This window comes from Siniperca chuatsi, linkage group LG2, assembly GCF_020085105.1.
Source record: "Siniperca chuatsi isolate FFG_IHB_CAS linkage group LG2, ASM2008510v1, whole genome shotgun sequence".
NCBI lineage: Eukaryota > Metazoa > Chordata > Actinopteri > Centrarchiformes > Sinipercidae > Siniperca > Siniperca chuatsi.
In genome coordinates this window covers 25,035,703-25,060,714 of record NC_058043.1, presented here as the reverse complement: position 1 = coordinate 25,060,714, position 25,012 = coordinate 25,035,703, and the positions used below count along the sequence as shown (strand labels likewise).

The 25,012-nt window shown below is 40.1% G+C and overlaps 1 protein-coding gene across 3 annotated transcripts in view; it reads left to right on the top strand.

Annotated features, from left to right (window-relative positions):
• Positions 1–1,902: 1,902 nt before the first annotated feature.
• Positions 1,903–25,012, top strand: part of suclg2 (succinate-CoA ligase GDP-forming subunit beta) — a 91,288-nt gene continuing 68,178 nt past the window's right edge. For all 3 annotated transcript variants that reach the window (XR_006374562.1, XM_044166564.1, XM_044166573.1), the window contains exons 1-2: positions 1,903–2,059; positions 21,631–21,772. Coding sequence is in view for 2 of the 3 variants with exons in the window: in XM_044166564.1 (XP_044022499.1) it covers positions 1,910–2,059; positions 21,631–21,772 (292 nt within the window). In the remaining variant the exon portion in view is untranslated. The remainder of the gene's footprint in view (positions 2,060–21,630; positions 21,773–25,012) is intronic.

Below are 25,012 nucleotides of genomic sequence, written 5' to 3'. Positions count from 1 at the left end.
TATCTGGCCAATCAAAATAAACCTTATAAATCAGCTACAGCTGATTCAGAATTCTGCGGCCCGAGTGCTGACCAAAACCAGAAGGAGAGAACACATTGCACCTGTTTTAAGTCAGTTTCCGTATTGATTTTAAAATTCTTTTACTTGTTTTTAAAGCACTTCACGGTCTTGCACCGGCATACATGTCTCACATGCTCACAGTGTATGAACCGGTATGGCCCTCAGATCCTCTGGCACAAGTCTGTTAGTTGTTCCAAAGTGCAGGACTAAACCTAAACACCTTTGGTGAGGCAGCTTTAAGCTTTTATGCCTTGAGCCGCTGGAACAGTCTGCCTGATGATCTGAGAGCAGCTGGAAGTGTTGAAATCTTTAAATGTAAACTTAAATCCTACCTCTTCAGCCTGGCTTTTGATTAAGTCTGGTGTTTAGTGTGTTGGCTCAATTTTATCTGTTTTATATATATATATATATATATATATATATATATATATATATATATATATATATATATATATATATATATGCATGGAGGGTTCCATCCCAAATCCAGCACCCTGAGACTGTACGCTAGCCGTAAGGAAGGCGGCCGTGGACTAGTGAGTGTGAGAGCCACTATCCAGGATGAAACATCCATGATCCACAAGTATATCCAAGATAAGGCCCCAACAGATGACGTGCTCAGGGAATGTCTCAGGCAATGGGGAACAGAGGATGACGTGCTGGAGGAGGGACCATCATGGGAGGACAAACCTCTACATGGGATGTACCACCGGAACATAACTGAAGTGGCTGATATCAAGAAGTCCTACCAATGGCTAGAGCGGGCTGGATTGAAGGACAGCACAGAGGCACTCATCATGGCTGCACAGGAGCAGGCCCTGAGCACCAGAGCAATAGAGGCCCAGATCTACCACACCAGACAAGACCCAAGGTGTAGGCTGTGCAAAGAGGCCCCTGAGACAATCCAGCACATAACTGCAGGGTGTAAGATGCTGGCAGGAAAAGCATACATGGAGCGCCATAACCAAGTAGCTGGCATAGTGTACAGGAACATCTGCACGGAGTGTGGACTGGAAACCCCGAGGTTAAAGTGGGAAACACCTCCAAAGGTGGTAGAGAATGACCGAGCCAAGATCCTGTGGGACTTCCAGATCCAGACTGACAGAATGGTAATGGCGAACCAGCCTGACATCGTGGTGGTTGACAAACAGCAGAGGAAAGCCATTGTGGTTGACGTGGCGATACCAAGCGATGGCAACATCAGGAAAAAGGAACATGAGAAACTAGAGAAGTACCAAGGGCTCAGAGAAGAGCTGGAGAAGGCCTGGAAGGTAAAGGCAACAGTGGTGCCCGTGGTCATCGGAGCACTCGGGGCAGTGACCCCCAAACTGGAGGAGTGGCTACAGCAGATCCCTGGAAGAACACCAGACATCTCAGTCCAGAAGAGTGCAGTACTGGGAACAGCAAAGATACTGTGCAGAACCCTCAAGCTCCCAGGCCTCTGGTAGAGGACCTGAGCTTGAAGGATGAGACCACCCGCGGAGGGTGAAGGACAAAGTATATATATATATATATATATATATATATATATATATATATATATATATATATATATATATATATAATTTTAAAAGTAGATGTTGCCCATATTTTGATAACATTTTCAGATTGGAGGAGTTTTAGAGGGTTTTGGGTGTCATTGCATTGCAGCCCGGATTTTAGACATGTGCATTTTTCATTAGATTAAGTGAGATAACTTTTCATTTCAAACTCTACTACTGTACACTTTTACTGGACTGTATAGGTCTTAAATATGAATGTGCATGCATGCTGAACGTGCAAACTGAACTTGGGACCTTGTGCGTGTGTGCCTCGTCTTCAAGCACCGCCCACGTCTGCCAGTTGACCTATGAACGGCTCCGTCTTAACTCGCACATGCTCCCGACGTCTCCTCGCTTTGGTCTTCCGTGTCAACATGGCGGCATCCATGGCATCCCAGGCTGCAGTGAGAGGACTGAGGACAGCAACCTCAAAGCACATACTTCTGGACAAACTCAAGGTACTACAGCTTACATGACCTAGACTGCGGTTTTCACCTCTCACGGGTGTGTTCCGCTGTCGTATGTCCGTTGTCATCGTCTCAGGGAGCTGTTAGTGTAGCTACGTGGCTAGCAGGTTAGCATGTCTGAGCAGAGGGGTTTGACAGAGCAAAGTTGAACAGTGTGACAGTGCGCTGGTCATGTAACGGCACTCTCTTCAATGGAACCTGTAGTGCTGTAACAATTGTAATCATACAGGTCATGTAATGACCGCTGTTCTTCAAAATTAGAGTTATTCGACAGGAGCTTTTCTGAGGAAAACTTCATTAAACTCTTCACTAATGTCTGCTATAGAATACTAAATAGGCTACAGCGTTTATCTGTCACTCTTGACATTAACCTGTTATGTATGTATAAGCCTGTGTGTGTGTATATATGCAATTTTATTATCATTCAGGTTTGATTAGTTTATTTTAATATTTGTACAGTGGGCTGTGTGAGCACTTGGTTCATTATTAACAGCACCTACATGTTCACAGCTTAGTTATAAAGCCAACTGAGGGAGATGTACCTAAAGACTGCCACCAGGACATAATAGTTCAAAGTTTCTGACTGCAGCCCCATTTCAGATAAGACCACAGTGAAAATGTTAACTCTTGCACTTTGATCCTCCAGTGTCTGTTTGTGAGCTGTTGTTCACAGCTCACAGAATTTATCCGATTAGGTTTATCTACGTACACAATGGCAAATAATTACAGTTATATCATCCGCTTTGGAAACAAAGCATTAGGCCTAATGTTTAAAAACGGAATGGAATAAAATGCTGCCAAAGCCACGAAAAGGAATCAGAAATAAAGCCCCCTGGCTTGTATTGGTTAGTATATGTGTTTGTAACACTTGTACAGATGTCCTGACTGAAAGGACAAAGTAGGAACCTGTTGATACTGTAAACACTGGTCCAGTTAAGTAGGCGCACTCTGTTTTGCACAGTGTCAGCAGTACAGTTGGACTTTTGCAATCTCATGTCATGTTTACTTTTTCATGTCTGCTTTTGCTGTGTTGCCCTGATACTGGGCCTTTTGTCTTGACACTTGAAATAGGTTTTAAATTGAGTGGAACAGGGTGTTTTTGATAGCTGGTGGTGTGGATCTCAGTGGTTTGCATCAAACACAGGATTGAAAATGTATTGTACTTTACAGTATATTGCAAACACCAGTAAAATGAAAACATTTCATGATCCCGATTCTCAAGATCAGCATGGGATATCCCTTTTCTAATATTAATTTTTAATAATATATTTAAAAAAATCAGAAAATAATGTCCATAGGAACTTTCCAGAACCACAGTTGTTGGCCTCCAGTTGCTTCTTTTCTTGTTTGAACAACAGTTACAAAAACCAAAAGAGATTTATTAAGTAAAACAACGGCAGAGATATTATGATACTTTGGCTATTTAAAGGTGGGGTATGCGATTCTAATCCAATACACGTCTTTTTGTCAAATTCAGCGAATATCTCCTCACGGTCCGCTCGCTGTCTGTTCTGTGTGTGCGCTGAGAAAAAACTCTCTGCTGTTTGTACACTGCCCTGGCTCTGTAAATTGGAAATAAACAAAGTGGCTCGGACCGAGCCACACAACACTATTCCAGCCATTCCAGCCATGATTTGTGTGTCAGGTAACGTTAAATGACTTGCACACGGACATTCAGCTTACTTTCTAGTTTGCTAAGATATGCTGTTGTTGTGATGTTAGCTATAGTAGCAGTAGAGTTGTGAGTATCGCTGTCTGGGGCTGGTTTGCTGGCTCTGGGAAACGTCTCGTCCTCTCTGGCTGTTAGCTTCTCAGCAGCATCTGTAGTGACAGTTTGCTAACCCACAACCTAGCTAACGTTAGTTATTTTACTTGCTGTGTGGTTGTTCCCTCTATATTGTGGTATTTGTCATGGTTTTGAATTTCTCTAGAATCGCATAACCAACCTTTTTAAAGCATCAAACTGGTGGAGGCAATCCCTAACAGGGCTAGGCTACTTTAAGTTCAACATGAAACAGATTGGTATATTGTTAACTATACCTAACATCTGTTCCAACAAATGCATGTTCCACAAACTTAGTTTAGCATCACCATCCAATAAAGCAAGTAGAGTCTACAACACCAGGAAGTAGACCTATTTCTTGGGGACGATCAGAGAATCACTCCTGCAAGCAAATGTAACATTACCTCTGCTCTGCCAGCGTTAATAGACCCATCACACATGCTGTTGCTTTTTTTAATGGCAAAAGACATGGTGCAGAGAAAATTGTCACATTTAAATGGAATTAATCTATTATAACTAAAGTAAATTATAACAATTACTTCTCCACATACAAATATCAAATTTCTGTGATATAAAGCATCCTTTTGGTAGTGGCCCAGATATTGATATCATCATATTATTATTGTTGAATCATTCTTCCGGATGTCTAAAATGTGTTTCCCAAGTTTGGTTTGCTTACCTACCCTGTACCGTGTTCATACATCACCTACATACATGTAAGACTCCATGCAATCTGAACAATCTGGAGGTCTACCAGTGTTCCCAAAATGTATTGTTTTACTCAGTGGTGTATGCAGTGGCATGCCCTTAAAAAGTAAACTCTTGCAAAACTTCTAATCTCACATTTACTGGCTGTTATACCTGCTTCTCTTCCACTACTCCCACTTCTCTCTCTCTCTCTCGCTTTCTTTCTCAAGCTCTCTCTCGCTTTCTTTCTTTCTCTCGCTCTCTCTCTCTCTCTCTCGCTCTCTCTCTCTCTCTGTCTCTTGGGCCAGGTGATAAGAGTAATGATCAGGGATTCTCTCTGGTCTGTAGCACAGTATCAGAGCCTGAACTGATTGACAGCCAGGTATCTCTACAATAGAATCAAATCAGCTTTGACAGTATGTCAGCTAAGCTGAGGAATTCAATTTGCGATGATTTGTCAACAACAATGCAGAGGACATCACAATATTCACATGGTTGAGCCCCAGGATGCTCTTAAAGGGGGAGTGGGATGTTGTGTTTTTTTTTTTCCTGCTCTGTCTCACTCTCTCATAAATCAAATCTCCTGAATTCTTGTCTGCTACAGCGAGATAATCCTAAGGCTGTTTTTCACTGTCGCTGCACAGTGGTGAATTTGTAAACGTTTGCTAAGTTTTTATTTTTTGTAAGGTGTCCCTGCTTAGTAATAACCCAGCAGTGTCGAAGCCCAGCATGGTTTGAAGGGAAACACTGGGAAGAGAGGTGGCTCAATGAAACTCAGTCCTGAATATTTTACAGAGGGGGGTGGAGAGCCCTCTGCAACGACTTCTTTTGCTGGAACTTCAAACGATGGGCGGCTTCCCCATCTGTCTCAGCAAGAACACATTTACATTTCCTCCCCACAAGGGATACTAGAGGACGAAGTTAGCTCTAACTGGATTTGAATATCGCTTCACCAAGGTTAATAGCCATTTCTGTAGCTGGTGAGGTGCTTAGGCTTTTTCAATAATTTAGGAGGGCTGCAATCATTAGGAAATGTTGGCAGCCTCTGAAATGGAGAATGCAATGAGTGAATGCACTCCTATCAGCTTAACTTCTGCTGTTGTTCCAGTGTAGATAATGAGGGAGAAGTGGGAGTGATGCTGAAAATTAGTTGAGAAAACAATGTCAGTGATTGCTGACAGCTGTAATTCATTAAAAGTGCAGTATGTAGAACATTATATTCAGCTGCCATACTAGCTTATCCATCATCTTTGAAATTAGACTTCAAACATATCGTAAGTGTGATTTGGATTTCATCATTGAGTTTGCCTGAGGGCCGCTCCCTATGAACTTTTTTGCCTGACCTGCCCTCATCAATGGATGGAAATTTCGACAGGGTCAGTCCGGCAGCCTGATTGTATGGTATTTTTGTTGTAAAAACAGCGATGGCAGTGTTACAGTGTGACTATACACTCTGTGTTACAGAGCAACATGGCTGCTGCTAGTGGCAATAAAGACACCAATAAAGAAGCTAACCTAAAATTGTCTCCACACAGCTGGCAGTTTACTCTACTGATACAGCCCCAGACGCTTTGGCTGGATGTCAAATTTTGACCAGCTGTTTATGTATGTTTGTCCTAGACACAGTTGCCATGATAATTGTTAAAGTGATGCAAACTTTGTACGTTAAACTCTGTTTGCTGTTTTGATAGATCTATTATGAACCAGTCAAGGCACATGATAACCACCACCAGTGAATCACTCTTGTAGTGCCAATAATTTGCTATTGTTGTGTTAACGATTCATGAGTTTGGCCCCAGGGTATATGCCTGTAACCAAGTTCATACATGTGGACTTGGATGTAAATGGGGGTGAACTTTGACTTAGTTGCACATCCTTGTAATTCCTTGTCATTAATGCGTTATCTTCCCCTTAAACTTGACACCTTTGAATATGACTCTGTACAGCCTCTCATATTAACTATGCTAATTACTCAAATCCCTATCTGTAGAGACACAACAGTCAGGTTTTCCTTTCTTAAGCCTGTCTGCAGGAGATTAGACCTACCCTGCCTAAAGACCTGCCAATGATGCAAATCTCACTGATCTAAATCCTGGAGCCATGCTCTACTGCTCCCGCCTCTGTTTCTGCTCTACTGTTCTATTCCCGGCTCTCTAACAGACAGATGTCATTTTTCTCTTCATACTCTAATGGTCTGGACACGACCTTAGCTTTTAAGTGGCAGATCATAGAAAGCGACAAGTGGATGGTAGCAGTAATGAGAGCAAAAGTACCTCTTTTGTGCCCGTGTGCACGTGTGACGTTACATGATTTGTCTCTTCTTTTGCTCTATAGATGAATGGTCAACATGATATGTGATATAATCAGAAAGTAGGCTGGACCTTATGAGGTTTACAAAAAAATTTACTAAAAGTAAAGGCTAATGATTGTGAATACCTAGATGTACTGTGTAAATGCAGTTGATTAACCTGCAATGTTACTTTTGTGTGGATGAGTCATTATGCTTTTGTTAAACCAAATGGCAGCGTGGCCTTAGATTTTAACAGTAATACATCCCTACTATCTTTGCCATAACTCCTCATCCAAATCTATGAAGACAGGGCCAAAGCTGAGGACTTTATAAATTAAAGGAGACCAGGCTAGATGGCTTTCTGAATAAGCCCACTAATGCTTCATGAGGCATGCTCTTGCTACATGGTTGGCTTTAAGTGGAAATATGCCTGTGATTCACACTGGCCTGTTTATGCAGAAAATCCACATCAACTCTGCTTCTTTGCCTCCTCCATTTCCTTTACTGTTTGTCACCTCCCTCACGGCTTACTACACAGTGCTTGTCTAATTGCAAGACAGCCGGTATTTATGAGTTGCAACTAAGTAGCAAACTGCCACCTCATTAGCAGAAAAACTGCAATCAGTATGGCAATGATTTTGATAGTTTCTCTGAGTGCTGCTCTCTCTGATTCAGCCTGTGCTCATGGAAGTGGACACTATAAAGTTCCCCTTTAAATTCTTCCCGGATGGTTAGCTAAATGGATGGGGAAAAGAGACGAGTTCATAACCTGAATGGGAACAAATCAATTACATAGAATTGGTGAACTGGCAATCTGTTAATTTCTTAAACATTTGATAATGTCCCTTAAGGAGCATTCTGGTTAATTAACTCTGTAGTCATTTGTCGTCACTAATAAGGCAGTGTCATTTCAAAGGGGTTAGGGTCCGACCATGACAAGTAATGAGGATTTTAACCTCACCAGACATCTGGGAGTACCACTGTATAATATGAGATATTCAGTGCTTCTGGAAACTCCCGTTGTCCACTCGCTGTGGTTAGCAGTTTAGATCAACATGCACAGTTTTATACAGGCAAGAATTAGGGATTTTGTTGGGCAGGAAAGAACATGTCGTTTCTAGAACCTAATTCTGCAGAACTGCATATTCAGTTCCCACAATGTGGTAATTCATGATAAATGGTATGTGAATGTGGTATACAAGACTAAGAGTCCTCAGCTGTGCTAGCGACTCTGTGAGGTTGTACTTAGGCACAGCAATGCTTTGAGCTGAATGCTAATGGCAGCATGTTAACTTGCTCACAGTGACAACGCTAACATGCTGATGTTTAGCAGGTATAATGTTAACAATGTTAACTAATGGTTACTAACTGTCATGGCAATCCATCCAATAGTTGTTGAGATATTTTATTTTGGAACGAAGTAGTGGGCCGAGAGACGCCCCGTTGACAGACCAGCATTGCCATCCATAGGAAAAATAGTCAGTTGTCTTCACTGAAAGGCTTTTACTGTGTACCTACATCAGGTTCTAAGTTTACTGAAAGGTCTGCCTTGTCTCGTTCTTACTCTCGTTTTTCTACTGCACAAATTTTCTATGATGAGGAAAAAAATCCACTAAGACAGGCCACCTCAGATTTTGATAAGAGAGGAATACCCTGTGGTCATTACGATTGGAGTCCTGTAAGCTTAACTTCCTGTTCTTAAGGGAGTGTCATGGGCCACATCAATACAGATTTGCAATTTCCTCATGAATATGCCTGCTTAAAATTGTGGCTTAGCCTCAGTAGCTTTGAAAGCAACAGCGTTTTTTTAAATTTTTTGCATAGACTCTCTTAGGAATCCATCCTGGATTGACACATTGAGAGTTTCCCCAAATGGAGCTATGCACTATGTCCAGCCATTGAGACTTGTTAATGATGATAGCCTCTGTGTGAGTGGGGTAGTGTCTTGTGCTCAAGGTATATTCTGAATCCCTACTGTTCTTTACTGACTTAATGCAGCTCTTCATAGTGCTTTATCTGTATTCATAATTTATAAACCGTTGGAAAAAATCTCTCCATAAAGTAATTTGTTACTTTTTTATTGACTTCTGAAGGGTAGTGAGTGATGAAGGCTCTTGTTCAGGTGTCCTATAAGGTATCGATTCTCTCATGCAGCAGCAACCACTTTGCATGTGTCTTCCACATCATCAATCAGAGCAATCTTTCCAATATGTCTGCTGCTGTACTTCATCTAGCAGTGCACTGGGTACCATAGGTTCTCAAAGTGATGCCAGTTAAACAAAGAAAACACAACCTGAAAAAGCACAGTAGGACATGTATTCACCAATTGGGTTGGACATTATTTCATGTACAACAGTTTATTATCGCATGTACAGTTTATTACGGTAAATTTGGAGTTAGAAATATTTGGTACACCCTACATTACAATGCCATACAACAAGCTATTTCCTTACTAATAGCGAGTTGAATCAACACTTCTCTGTTTTTAAAAAACAAACAGTAAGGGTCACAAAGATAATAGTTTTATAGTTTTTGCAAGGCTGCTGTTGTATTGGTTTGCATACATGTCAGTGGGGCTGCAGCTAATGATTATTTTCATTATAGATTAATTTACCTATTGGTTAATCAAATAATTGATTGGTCTATAAAATATCAGCAAATGGTGAAAAATGCTGGAACCAGTGAATTTTTGCTTAAAATATTAGTCAAACAATCATTCGACTTTTAAAATAGTTGCCAATTAACTTTTTGTCAATGGATTAGTCAACTAATCGTTTCAACTCTACGTGTAGGTGTTTGTGATGTTGTGTCTAACCCCTATTTTTACAGAGTAATATAGCTGAAATTAAGATCACACAATTAAGATAATTTTAAGGATTTAATTTAATATCAATATACATCACAAAAAGCCTTACATATGCACAATCACATGCTGAGTAATAAAATTAATCAATGCATTTAACCACTTGTCTTATGTGTGATGATTAGATGTATTCGTAATTAATTACTATTAAAAATTAACTATTGCTCCACATTAGCATGTATGATTTTTATGGCATTACTAAAATATAGTGTTGGCTGGATTGTTAGAACCACAGTGCTGACGTCCTTAGTTAGATAAATAGCGTTCAGAGATAATGTTCCCTTAGTGTTACAACTGCCAGGGCAGAATCACATCTTCACTCACTATTGGCTGGATCCTGTCTGGCTTCACTTCCATTCAAGAAACAAATGCGTTTTTTGACCTGCGATGTCAACCCTTTGAATTTTTGAATGACAGATTAACGAGCAGTGCAGCATTGACTGGCTGCTGTTTATGGGCCTGATCAAAGGTGATTGCCTGCTTTGTAACCTTCCCCTGTAAATTAAGGCTTATGGCTCTAATAAATTTCCAAGGGAGCCAGAACTACTCTGTCAGATGGTGACTTTTTGACATTGTTCCACTCTCTCATAGTGATAAAGACAACTGCTTTAAATTAGCCCTAGGATATTGACTCCTTAAGTTTAACAGAAGGGCAAACGACAAAGTAGTGGCATGTCTTGAAGTGACTTTGCAAAGTGCCAAGATCAGACATCCCCTCACTGTGATGACACTTCTCACAACAAGTGTGGTTTGACATTGTGCATGCTGCTCTCAACCAAACACAAGACTGCACAATTTTGTGCCTCTTAGGAGAAGTCCTGATGTTGCATGATGCTGTGCTGAATACCATATGGACCAGCCACAGAAGTGTTTTGGGAGTAGCGTTGACTACACCAAGATTTTGTCCTTCAATGCCACTCGTGGTTCAGTACAGCTGTGACAAGGACTTGGCAATCTGATGCAGCTGGTGCCATAGCACTGTCTGTCCTTTCTGTGTCTTTGTGTGAGGGCACAGCCACTCTGAGTGCTCAGTGAAGAGAGCGGCCGTATGGTGACATAGTTTATTCAGCACATTTCAATGTTCCAAAGATTCCTTTGTTCTTTTTTTACTTATGAATGTCAACACAATTTCATTTTAGGAAATGTCTTTGTGAGTTGTTTATCCACTTTTCTCCTATATTCTTTGCATTTAACTCAACATTATTCCACCACATAGTTTTTGATCAAATTGGGTTGATATGCTGCATCATTTTTAATGTTGGTTTTTGTTAAACATTTCAAGTGTTGTGATTATTTTATTGTGTCAAGAGATCACCTTAACAGAGTTCTGAATTTTACTAACACAATTACTAACAGGGCTGCACTAACTGTTTTAAATATTGACTACTAAATGTCAGCTTTAGGAGGTAATATAAGTACAGTATATATTAATGGGGATCAGACTGCAAATTTTATAGGCTACATGAATTTTCACCAACAGAAAATATTTTTGCATGTCCTGTATCTATGGACTACCTTTTTCTTCTGCAAAACCAAATAGGCCCTATACATATGATTATATTTGCATGATTTGGAGATTTAATTTTATTTTGAGCCATTAATCAAATGCAAATCCATCAAAACACATTGCACAACTCTTCCCCAGTACACCATGCTTTATCAAATGTCTACTGTTTACCAGAAATAACCTCATACAATGGACTGGTACTGAAACTCACACTGATCTGCACCTTGTTGTGTGAGTGTTCTCAAAGTTAGACACTTTGATCAAAACATTCATCAAAGCACCATTTAGATCTGATCTGGTTGTTTTTGACTTTAAACAAAAAGCCTTTTTCTAAGAAAGAAAAGTTCCACCTCTGCTATATATATGTATTATATGTGTATTTCGATGACATTTTGTGATCACTCGCTGAAAGTCAAGACTCTTGCTGCAAGCCTGCTGAAAGCAAAATTCTTTCACAGAGCAAGTGCTTCCTCAATATGATTTCAGCTTCTTTCTCCTTTGCCTAATTTGAATTTTGTAGTAAAGGTTTTTCTGTGCTTTTGCATCAAAAGTGAAATACAGTTGCTAGGGTGTAAAACATAATGGAGACACTGATGTGCTATTATTAGAGTGGTATCATATTAATACTGTATGTCTTCATGGGTTTGGTCATGGCATATTTTTAGCTCCCTGGAAATGCATGTGTCCCTGACCTAAAGGGAAAGCCAGGTACATGTTTTGTGGGCCTTTTTGGAACCTGCTTCTGGCGTTTTGATGATGAGCCAAGTGCTTTGTCAGAATGGCTGATTTGAACAAATACTGGAAAGCTAAAGGCGACAGAGTTTTGCTTGTTGATTCATAAAGGCTTGTTACTAATGTGCACGCTTGCATTTCAAATTTCCACCTTGCAGTTTTTTTCTACCTGTATTCTATGGCATTAGTGCTAATGAGAAATCCTGTCTATTTTGATTTGCAAAATGAATACCTGTTCTTTAAATGTCTTTTTTTTTTGGCCTTTTTCTCCTCATCTCCATATATTAATAGAGAACATTGCTGTTTATCATTGTCACCACTCCGACTCTCTCTTGCCACTGGGCTGCACTTCTTGTCACTTGGATGCATTCATGAGAAAGATCTTGAGTGCTTTTGTGTGTAGAGGAGTTTGCTGTGAATATTTATGCCATCTAGGGCCCGTTTCAGAGCATACAACTTTGTTTGTGCCATAGTGTGTCTTCACCAGAGTGCACAACACATCCCATGTGTGTCTATTCGCTTCTTCTTTGTGTGTGTGTGTGTGTGTGTGTGTGTGTGTGTGTGTGTATGTATTAAGAATAAGTAGAGCAGTAGTTAGGTAGAAGGACTGGGTAGGATTGTCTCTAGAGTGCTGCTGATGATAATTACTGTAGAGAGAGTGTCTCAGGGGACTGCAGGCCAGCTGCCTGCTTGCCTGCCTGCCTTGCTGCCATACTGTCATTCGCCACTTACTTCTTTCTTCCAGGGCAGACGTAGCACTCGGATTATTCCTTTCCCGTCAAGACCTCAGCAGTATCACGATTTGACTATCTGATAGCATTAGCCTAAGCATGACTAGGAGTGACTGAAACCATAACTGTGGCCATGATTTGTCTGAAGGGTAGTGTATTCCACACAGAAGGACTAAAATGGGATCTCTTTATATGATATATCTACTTTTAAGGAGGCAAATGAATCTGTATTATAATTCTGTGAGTACAGAGTTGCACAATTGGTAGTCAGTATCAGTCCTTACTCCTGTCCTCTGTCCCCCTCCCTCCCTTTGTCTCAGCCAGCAGTAAGTTTACAAGAATTTGGCAAATTTTAAGGTATATGGCAAACTAAGCTAAAAGTTAGACTACATACAGGTTTTATTGCACTTACAGTAATGAACGTAGTTGCCCCAGCTTGAGTAATCTTCGAGTTATCTTCACTGTCTCCACCGCGGCTCTGCTGGCCGCTGTGCGTGCGCGCGTGTGTGTATGTGGAGGAGCTCGCCTCCGAGACAGAGAGCAGGGCAGAGGCTGCAGCGTGATAATAAATACTACGGTCTCTAGCTCCAGTGCCCGTTTAAAACCGGGTTTCGGTATCCATCCCTAAATTAATTGATTTTTCTTATTCATCGCGCTTCAGGCAGTCTTTTGCAATGTTTATCGCGCATGTTCATTTTGCGATGATGATGAAAATACGATTTATCGTCAGCACTACCATGAGCCTCAACCGACATCGCTCTGGTAAAGCAGGTCAAATATGCAAAGCAGAGCTATAGTTAATTCATAATGGTTCGTCATTGCATAACACTACATTATGATTCATAAATTCCACTAGCACTGACCCAGAGTCTGAAACTGGATGGATTTAAACTCTTGAATGTATTATTAGGTTTCTACAAAGTGTAATCTTTAGCTTCAGATCACCGTTAGCCATGCTTTACAGAATTTGAAACTGTGATTGGATGTTTCTTACCAACATGATCAGAGTGGGAATCAGAGTTAACTTCTCTCCTTACATTTTTATGTACACAGGCTTGTACCGTTGTACCGTTTTTGGACATTTTATGCCTTTATTTGAAAGTGGACAATAGAGAGGTGACTGGAAATGAGGGGAGAGAGACAGGGAAAGACGTGTAACAAAGGTCCTGAATCAGGGATGTTGTGATCATAGTATATGTTATGTGTCTTAACCACTAACCTACCACAACTCCCCAGAAGCAGAGTTTTTCTAACACAGTTGTTTATCTTTTTTACTGATGATTTCACTTGAGCTGCCAGTTACTTTACGTTGTCTATTCAAAAAGTGAACAGAACTTTTCCTTCTGAAACCCTGGATGCCTGAAATTTCTCCTCATACTTTGCAACTTGTGGGGGGGGGATGACATGCAGCAAAGGGCCACAGGTTGGAATCAAATCCGAGCCGCTGCAGTAAGGACTCAGCCTTATTGGTACTCGCTCTACCAGGTGAGCTACCGGGGCGTCCCTAAATATTTCAGTACTTTTAATGATATTTTAAGTAAGATTTCTTTTAATTAGCAAAGCAGCATATTACATTGTTTTATGGGTTAAAATCTATTTTTATAAATAATGAGAACATCGCTTACACAATGTTTTGGCAGGCAAAGCAACAGGTTGCCTCCTGTTTTCTTACTCGGTGTTTTAACTCTGGATGGTGTCAAGACAGTTGTGCCTGCATGCAGGTGGTATTACAGCATTTATGGACTTTGCCGTGACAGATTTCACAAATGGCTGTAGTAATACCAAGCCTCACTTCATCTTTTTAATTATGAATTCAAGCAGTCAAGAATACATGCACATGTCAAAACGTCTTGGTAGCACAATAAGAGAGTAGTAAACAATAGAAAGATTTTGAGATTTTGGCATCAGGCCATCATCAGAGCATAATTAAGAATACAACATTCACAAAGGACTCAGTGATTCCCACGCAGGTGAAGTTCAGAAAGTTCATTAATACAACTAGTCAGTCATGTGTCATCTCTCAGATCATCACTAATGGCAGCCAGGTAAAAATAAAAAAGTCTCAACATCATCCTTTGAGTCTCTAATATCAGACAACAGTTGTATTTACAATAAAGTAAGTTCACAAAATTACATATTTATGAAGTTACAGTAAGTTCATAATTCATCATTTCTTACTTGTGTATTATCATCATCACTCGTGTTTGTTTTTGCTTTCCATCTAGTAATATGACCTGCACTGTCACAAAGGAATTGAATATGTCGTTTCAGCCAAGTGCTATTTTATGCACTTTGAACATAGTAAAATAATTACATGCCTCAAATATGCTGACTAAAAATATTGATTTATTATGGCGTATTAAAAATCATCAAGTAAAAAATTGCTATTTGTGATTAGATTTTTCTCCTGCATCCCCAATGCATTCCCATTGCAGTCTATACCTGCTAGCCTAGTGTGGTAATAAAGTTTGTTTTAGTTCGTTAGTTGGGGAGCTCAGTTGTCCACAATGTGGAAAATTGTCTTCAGCTTCAATACTCACAATATAAATTAAAAACAAGAAACTTGGAATATTATAAATGTAACAACATTAAAGCATAGCAATTTTAAGACACTTAGGGGCTAATTATAAATAAAGAGTTAACTGTAAAATATAGAAGGATAGGGTTATTTATATGTTTATTTATATGCCATGCTATTAGTAGTTGAATTTGGCACAGAGTCTTGTTTTCGGTGGCTTATTTGAAGGTAAAATCTCTAAGTATGCGAAGGTTGGGAAGGATCACTACACATAATCTAAACAACATTGTTCTTTGTATTTAATATGTCTTAACTCACTCAGCTGCTAATGGGTTCTCTATGGAGTTCTATCAGTTTAACTAATAATTAATGCACACGAAAGGATTCACAAATGTATTTTAGGATTTATATATAAATGACTCCACAAAAATATTTTTCAATGCACACAAAAATACAGGCCCAGGAGGAGAGCGACTCAGCCATGGCAGCTCACGTTTTTGTTCCAGTAGCACCAAAACTGCAGAGAGAAGCCCCAAAAACGGGAGCTGCCATGGCTGAGTTACTCTCTTCCTGGGCCTGTCTAGTTCGTAGCATCCTTGCTAGGCTTTAGCAGACGCCTGGAACTGTATAGCCAATCAGAGAACGAGTAAGGGCGGGTCTTCCCCCAAGGCATCCCAGGTTTTGTCTCTCCCATCTACATGATTGGCTTAAGCGTAAGGAGCCATCTGATTGGCTACAGATAATTCTCCATTGAAAAAAAGCATTTGTGAATCGAGCCACGTCAGGGCAGTCTCAAAAAACCGAACCCACACACAAATGCTGTTAAGTTCACAAATGACAAGCAGTTTGTAAATGCAGGTTCAACAGTTTGTATATTAATGTAACAATATCCAAATATGTTTTTGATGAAATTTGCTAATACTTTCAAATCCATGTATTTGTGGATTTCTACCTACATTTATTTAAAACAAGAAATATTTGTGTGTGCATCAGAAATACATTTGTGTACCGTATTGTTTTATTTGTGCATTTGATTTAGATTTATTTACAACAATAAGTAGTGTTGTGTGCATTGAAAAATATTTATGTGGAGAGAGTCATTTATATATAAATCCCGAAATACATTTGTCAATCCTTCTGTGTGCATTCATTATTAGTGAGACTGATCTAACTCTATACTTTTCCATATCTATGTAGTTATGTACCAATGTTAAACTTGTTTGAGGTGATGGATTGGAGATGACGGCAACAAACAAATAAAAGTTGTGTGTCTATATCAAGTAAACTGAAACTAGGCTACACTGGCCACAGTGGTCATAAACAGAACTGAATAATGAATGTTCTAAATGTTGTCTCTTTGACAGTTGTTCTCTGATTTGCTTTTTTCTTTGCTTAGTAACTGTGTTTAGAAAAGTGCTAAAATTTAATAAAGTTTATTATTATCAATATAGTATCATGATTATGTACACTTATTGGCAACAATAAGACATCAACATCAGCAGACAGTTGTAAAGTAAAAATACATCACTGGATGACTATTTCTGTGCAGGCTGCATATGAAGGTTTATTGTTATTAGAGTGCCAAGTAAGAGCCCATCTTTGATAGAAAGTGTCTATGGGTCTAGGACATACTAGAAAGTGCCCTAGGTTCCTTTCCATTCTCTGGTGTTTTGCCCAAGGTAACTGTCAGTGCCTGGAGGGACACCTCAAGCCGCACTTGACTTCTCTAGTAAGCAGCAGCTGTTATTTTGGGAAGCCTGCATAGCTATTTTTCCTCCCCATCCTCACTCCTCCCTTTTTTGGCTGACAGAAGAACCATTTTTAATTGATATGTATTGGTTTGAGCTTCTTAGTTAGCTGGTTTGGGAAGGCTAATAGCAGATTTACATGATTGCTGCCTCTTTCTCTACAAAGGTGTGCCTTAATTTTGGCAGGAATTGGGATCAAAGATTTTTCTTTTCCTTTTAGACTATGGCAGTGGCTTTCAGGTCACATTATTGTCATCCACCAGTGGTTTTAGGACATCCTCCCATGTTTTTGAGTCTGTGTACTACAACAGTGTTCCTCCATCTAAGAGGCAGTGCACGTTTTCTGTATTCTCAACCTTCCTAAGACTTTTCTGTGTTGGCTAACATGGTTTCACTATTACTTGCAATGGATCTTTATGTGATCAGATGTGCCAGAATTACCAAACTGTTGTACTTTTGAGAATTTAATTTTAACTCTGTTTAGATCACATTAATATTTCCAAGCAAAGTTATAAATAATTGTTGGATAACATTAGTGATGCATAAATTAGAGGTGCTGGAGCCTGCAGCCAGCAGGGGGATTTATGCTGCTAATGTTATCTTGAACCTCTCTCAGTTTCTCTAAAAGTGATGCCAAAAGTGACGATAATGTGTCGTCACTGATGGATTGTTATCTCTAACGCTAAGTTGCTTTATGAGTTTCACATGCAAAAGCTTGGACCAGTAGAGTTGGGAATGACTGTAGGGTGTCATATTGCTGACGTAACCACCAGTGTGTCCATATTGAGCTTAGAGTGTTGCTGTACACACCTTGTCAACATCTGATCGCAGTGCAAGTTTGACCATATTTTGATGTTCTTTGAGTGATGAATTTCAAAATCTAATCCTAATGGTTAGACCTGCCAGTTAATGTCTCGGTGTGATCTGACAATACTTCCTGTTGAAAAGACGTGTAACCTGTCCCTGTGACAGGCTTTCATCTGCCGTTTTCTTTTGTAATGTAGACCAAAAGGTAGACTGACAGATGGAGACATGCACCCAGGCGGCAGAGCTGATCCTCCCAAGGCGAACAGTTTGAATGGCAAGGGAAGTGGATGTTTTAAGAGAGGAGGCCCTGCAGGTACCTGACAGCAGTCAAATGAGTCCACAAAACAGAGAAATCTTGTTCTGCAGCTTGGCTTGTTAAGGCTGTGGGATATGTTCCGCTTAAGTGGACATGTAGGAATGAGCTACAGGCAGAAAAAGAGTGAATGTTTAGAATCATACACACTAGCCAAGTTTTGCTCAACAACAGACAGATACAGACAGAACCATTTTGTCCAAATCTATTTTAATTTTTCCTAAATTCTGTTCTAATTTTTCCTGTCGTTGTTTTTCAGATTTATTCTTTTATTTATATTGCTATACAGATCTTTATGCAATCCTGCAGTTCATTTCTTGCCCTGTCTTTGAACCTCTACAGACTCCTGCAAGAGAGTCACATCATCAGTATTGGCTGTTTATAGAGTGCTTTGGGGGATAGACTTGAAAGCATAGCTCGACATGTACAAATACAAACTGCAATAACTGAAACATATGAATAGTATGGTATTGTAGACGAGACTGCAGAGGTGACCTGCAGATGCCCCTCATTACTGTATTCATTTATATGAGAGAAGAGGCCAATATGGATCAGCATGCATGGTTCTCCTAGAAAACAACCCATTTTGGCTCTAATGAAGTCTCCCAACAGGCTCTCACAAGAGTTGGAATGGCGAAAAGCATACTAATACAGTGTGCTGTGGCACAGAGAGGGTTGGTTTTGGTGCTGATTGTGAATTACGAGTCATGCGGTTTTGTTTTCAGTTGAGGCCCATTGATGATTGTGCTTAGTTCTAGATTAAAAAACGGTTTGGCTTGGCTTTTCCCAATTAGAGTGACCATGTCAAGCTCATTAGCTTTTAATCACTAATAACCATTAAGGGTTAGTCGGGATTACATTTCACTCCCTCCATCACTTAATGGTTCAGAGGTGTTGAACAAATACACTCCCTTTCAATCCCCTCACCCTTGTGTTCCTATTCTTTCCCCCTCATGAATGATGGAGTGACTGACAACTTTGAAAGGCACAGAGTGGCCTTGTCACGCCCCATGCACCACTGAATCAAATCGCAGCCTAAAAACACACACACACATTGCATGTGCATGCACACACATGTCCACAAAAACATCTTGGTTGTCACCGTTTCTTTTTTTGGTTACTGCTGTATGTAGAGTCTTAAAAAATGGATTTGCTTGATCAGCACCTCTGTCTTTTGTTGCTCTTGAATCCATCCATCATTATTCTTTCATTGTATATGCAGTGGTTTTAGTGATATAGTGAGTGTGATATGTTTGCACACATGCATGTGTACATATTTTCATATATTTCTCATGCACACATGCAAACATTGTTAAGGTAATCTTGGGGTATCTGGATATTGAATGAATTATTATGCATGAGAACACATGCATAATATTTATTATTTTTTGACTTTATAAGCCTTAAAAATATGACTGTGTAGTCCCTCATTCGTCCAGGAGTGTTCTATCGTAGAAAAGGTTTCAGTCATAGTCATCTGGACACTGTTTTCAGAATCAAGACGTCGGCTTGAAACGTCTTGATTCTGAAAACAGTGTCCAGATGACTACGACTGAAACCTTTTCTACGAAGCCTTAAAAAAACACAAAAAATGACAAATTTTAGAACTTCGTTCAGGTATTTGTGTAATTTGTTGCAGGAAAACACTTCAAATAAAGAATGCAATTCAACGAAAACAACAAAAACCATTAACCCTGAGTCCAAGTGTCTTGAGGTTTTTAAGACCATTCCAGAAGATTTCATTTTAGCTCCCTTCTAAATGAAGCAGTTTGCAGTCAAATGACCTAGCATAAAACCTGTTGACTCTTGGTCATTCATGGAACATGCTCTGTACTACACAGGCATTGACAAACATAATTTAGGTTTATTGTTGTGTTTCTCCAGTTCCCTAAACCCCTAAAGTTTAGTGGCGACATGTCCAAATGAAGACATGTCATATAATGCAGCCTAGACATGCTGCCTGTAGTCACTGTGTGACTCAATGCAGGTTTAAACAAAGTTAACATAATGGAGTATTCATATAACCACTTCAATATCTCTCTATATATCTTTTTAAAATTATTAATGATGTTCGTGTTCATAGCAAAAATGTTGCTTTCAACTTTGTGCCCCCAAAACACCCACTGTTGTTCAATTGTCCCATTTAAGACACTATTTTTGCTTGAGTGTAAAAGTTCTTGAGTTAAGATTGTTTTGTCAAACTACTATTTTTATTTTCTTTCACAATAGCATATTTTTAGATACTAATACTAAGGTTCTCTAAATATTCACAGCACCACTATTTTCATCTTGTAACATTTGGTCATGTCGGTTGGCCACCTTTTTGTTGCCTGTTTCAAAATAATTTCACTTGACTGCTGCAATTGTCAGTTTAGAAGGACGCAGATTCAATTTCAAGGTGCGGTGCGCTGCTTGATGCAACTGCCATATTTTAGGTTGTGTGTTTGTCCCCACAGGAATGTTTTTTTCCCACTGTGTATGCACAGAACCGACCTGGAGCAGCTGGCTACTTCTTTCAAAAACTAGTGACTGTTGTTAAGAGAAGAATATCGACCGTGTAGACTTAAGCACAGCTGTTGGGATGGGGCATTTGATTTTGCTGTATTCATAATGTATTACAAACAATGTTCCGGTAGTGTACAATAATGGTGGCATATGCCAACAACATACTATACAATAACATCTTAATAGTACCACAAGATGTCATCATCTTCTGCATTATAATGTGCACATGTGCGCCTTACAGTATGTTCATGCAGGTGTCCTCAAATAACTAGTGCATAGTGTAGCCCTAACAGAGTAACAGTAGATAACAGCTTAGGTCAGTTTAACTTAGTCAGCAACATAATGCAGTGCAATTCTGATGTTATTATCATGTTAGTTTAATCTTCACTAGGTAAGGAAATACACACACTGAAGCATCATTTAAATGCTGAACCACAATTTACCTTGCAATCCTTGTTTTCCCTTTACTTTAATGGCCTTTCTCTCCTTAACGACTCCCTGAAGATCTTTCTTGTGAAAACATTTGAATACACGCACACATACCCATACGTGCACACACACACACAGACACACACACACAGACACCCATGCGCATAGTAGTGTGTGCTGGTGCAGAGGGATTCTAACTCTAACACTGCATGTGTCTCCCCATCACATTAAAAAGCCAATTTCCTTTTAATAGCAACAACAGCTGGAGCTGACAGGGCCTGTGTCTGCTGATGGAGCAAACAGCTCGAGAGCTGTCCTGCAGCTTAGGCCCGGCTGCCTGCCTCATTACAGGAAAAGGAGAGAGAGAGAGAGAGATGGTAGGACGGGGGAGACAAGGAGGAGGAAAGAGGAGAAAGGATGTAGCCTGTGCACTCCGAGGCAGGTGTTAGACATATTTTGGTGTTGTATATGTAAAATGTGGCAGAGTGCACAGGCTTGGAGAGATGTTGAGCTGAAGAGGAAAAACTGTTATCATTAGGCATGATGGAACCCTCGAGATGGGTACCTTTTATAGCACTGTGTTAACTATCTTTCACTTACAAGTCACACTTAGTCATTCTGCCTCCCTCTTTCCCTTCCTCCCTTCCAGTGCACCTGGTTGAGTCCCAGGAGATGGTTGAATCTGCAAGAGTACCAGAGCAAGAAGCTGATGCAAGAGAGTGGTGTGGCTGTCCAGCGCTTCTATGTGGCCGACACAGCTTCTGAGGCCCTGGAGGCTGCAAAGAGACTCAGTGAGTAGAGGGGACACACACACACACACACACACACACACACACACACACACAGCCATGCAGTTCACCTATGTCCACTCGACCACAGAGAAAGGAGCAGCCTGCCCTCTAGGGTTTTTTAGTTGTTTGAAATGGTTTGATACAAGTGTCAATAAGATGCCTGAGTTAAGGTACCGATAATAAAGTCATACCTTACTTTGAGGAATTTATTTGTTTTCTTTGAATCCTTTTTATTTATTCAACGCAACAAGCCAGGCTTCTGAAACAGCAGTATGTAATGTTGTACGAACTCAAGCAACCATGGTCTACAAGAACTTTGCCAAAATAAAATATTGTAAAATTGGCAAATCTCTGACTTAAGTCAGGAAATACCATTCAGTGCTAATTTTTGATACTTCACAGTTGTCAACTCTCAATGCAGTGTCAATACTGTAGACACATTTGAGTCAGTAATTAAAACGTATAGAGGGTTGATTTTCAGCCATATTCTAGCTGGGTCGATTTGAGATTAGCTATGTGACAAATAAACTGATGAGTCTGCGTGCAAGTGAAAGTTTCTGTTTTGGGCCGAGTAGAATTACTTTTATTTAAAACTTCTTTGAAATGTCACGTTTGCCAATCTCAGTCTTTTGATGACATGGCAATATGATCTGGGATGAGTAGTAGTGTTCTCATTATTTGTGGTGCACTTTGCTCCAGTAACACATGAAGCTTGTTGAAATACATAGGAAATTGTCTGTTCGTCCCTTAAGCACGTGGGCACGACCTCGCTTCACCGCACAACTATTCTCATGTTGTATAGATTTATACATATGGTAATTCTTTAGTACTTTAGTGTTGATAATAAGTTAGTTTTAGGGTTTTGTAAACTGTTTTTTGGTTTTAATTACTATGTAATTGTACTGCTGTACACTGTGAAACTGTCCTATTTGTGCTGCATGGCTCTTTGGCCCTGCTACAGGACGTGCAAATGGCCGTGGTTAATGAGGGTGGACGTTTTATCAAGTTTAATCGCGTCTTTATGCTGTTTACTTATGTGTGGAAGGCTGAGTTTTTTGAGCTTAGCGGTTGTGTCTCCTTGGTTTTTCATCACGCACTCATCTGCGCTAATTTGTTTCACAACCTCTCGTGTTCAGTTTTTCACGTTTTGCATGTTTGTTTATTTTTTATCCTTGGTTACAATTTGGATTATTGCCCCCACACACTCGCACAAAGCCATGCAAGGAAGTGACTGTAACTCTAATTTTATTCTTGTAACCCAAATCTTCACAAATACATTGTACTTACAGGAACAAAGATGGTTTAACACACATTTGTATGCACCCACACATAGCTTTCTCTTCCATCCCCTACCTTCCCTGTTCTACTCTCTTCCCACACACCAAACTGCCCAACACATACAGTGTATATTTCCACCCTCAGCTTTATTTTTTATTCAGTGTCCTCTCGACTACAGCAGCGGCTTTCAAACAGCAGTTTGTTGGCCAGCGAGGTGCCACTCTTACCGCTACCTTTGGGCTCCAGCGCCTGGGGTGCTGCTTTCAGTGGCCCTGGTTACAATACAGACAAAGATAAACTGAATAGGAGGAAGAGTATATATATTTTCATGACAGTACCTATATTGCTTAGTAGGGGAAGAAACGGAGAGACAGAAAACTTGGAACGGAAGAGTTAGAAGGGAACAGACAGCTCGATAAAACCCAGGCCAGACTCAAGGTGTGATTTAATTATAACTCGGGATGCTTTTTTAGACGCTAACAAGTCAGATAGCATTTGTCCATAGTTATGATATAGTTGTGGGGCTGCATTGAATTTTTGTCCAGGCAACTGAAAAGTGGCACTTCAAAAAATTGCATGTTTGGGTTATTGCAAAATCTGTTTTAGGACATTTCTATGTTGAACTGCAAAATACTGTATGTGCAGAGTGAAAGAAACTTTATACAAATGGTGGCTGAAAGTGATTTATCATTGCAGGCAGTTCAGAAATATTTTAAATGTTTTCTTCAACCAGTATGTCAAGCTCAGTAGCAGAACACTTTCTTTTGCGCTCCATTGCTTTCGAGAAATGGACAAGCCTCGTGTTAAATAGCCCAGCATCAGGTCTTAATTAGCAGCAGTGCATTCAAATGAACTCGACTGTGGCTGTGACCACTTAAATCATGAGTGTTAAATTGAAAACATGCGGCAAGACAATTTTTGCAGTTCTAACCGTTGCGGTTGGCTTAGTAAATCAACCCCTCTATTCCCACAGCGTACTGCTTTGTCTTCTCATTTACATGTATGCACTAAGCTTTGGTTTGGTCAGTGTCCTAGTACGTGTGTGTGTGTGTGTATTTCTCACACTTTGTGTATACTGTGACCATTGCTGGCTCACTATTTAAGCATGCAAGTGAGCATCTACTGACGCTTTATTTCTTCAGATACACACTGTGTCTTTTCATGCTCTCACATGAATGTGTATGGCTCACTCTTGGGCCACGTTAGGTCATACATGAATGTGATAGAGAATGAGAGAAAGCGGGAGATCAGTAACCTCTTTAGTTAAGATCCGTTGGGCTAAAATGCAAACTGAGACTGTCAAGCGCTGACTCCCAGGGGGTGAGGGGGAGGCAGGGTGTGAAGCCAGCCCTAGATGGAGCTCTGTTTCATGGCTTTCCACTGTAGAGGACATGAGGTATGGCTCTGTACAGAGGATATGGATGGTTGGGGTATCTGAACTGACCAGGAGCGACTCCAATGGATTTCTGCGTGGTGCTGATATCCTGCTGTGAGCCCCTGGTTCCCTGCACACACAATAGAATGAACCAGTCAAGCATGGAAGCACAGACACAGATGAATGACATATGTAGGGTAAGCTTGCCCATATGAGCACGCAAACACACAAACACTCACACACACATGCTCACCAACCAGTATTTTCCTCTCTGCTACACTCATTTAACCATGAAGTGGTTAAGTTGACAGTTCAATTGCTGCTATGCTATAAAGAAACTCCTCTCACTCCTCTCATGTACTGTAGAGTGGTCCAACTCTCCTAAAATGGACACAGATTGATTTGTTCTATTACAACTGAGGACAAATAGCTTAAAATCTTTCTCCTTCTCTATCAAAACATAAAAAAGTATCCGACATGGACCATTGATTCCCTTTTAACTTGAATGACAGCTCTTAGGGGAGAGTTTACATTGTGGCAGATGGGTGACTCACAACAAGCTAAAGGCTCATGGAAAGTAGGGTTTG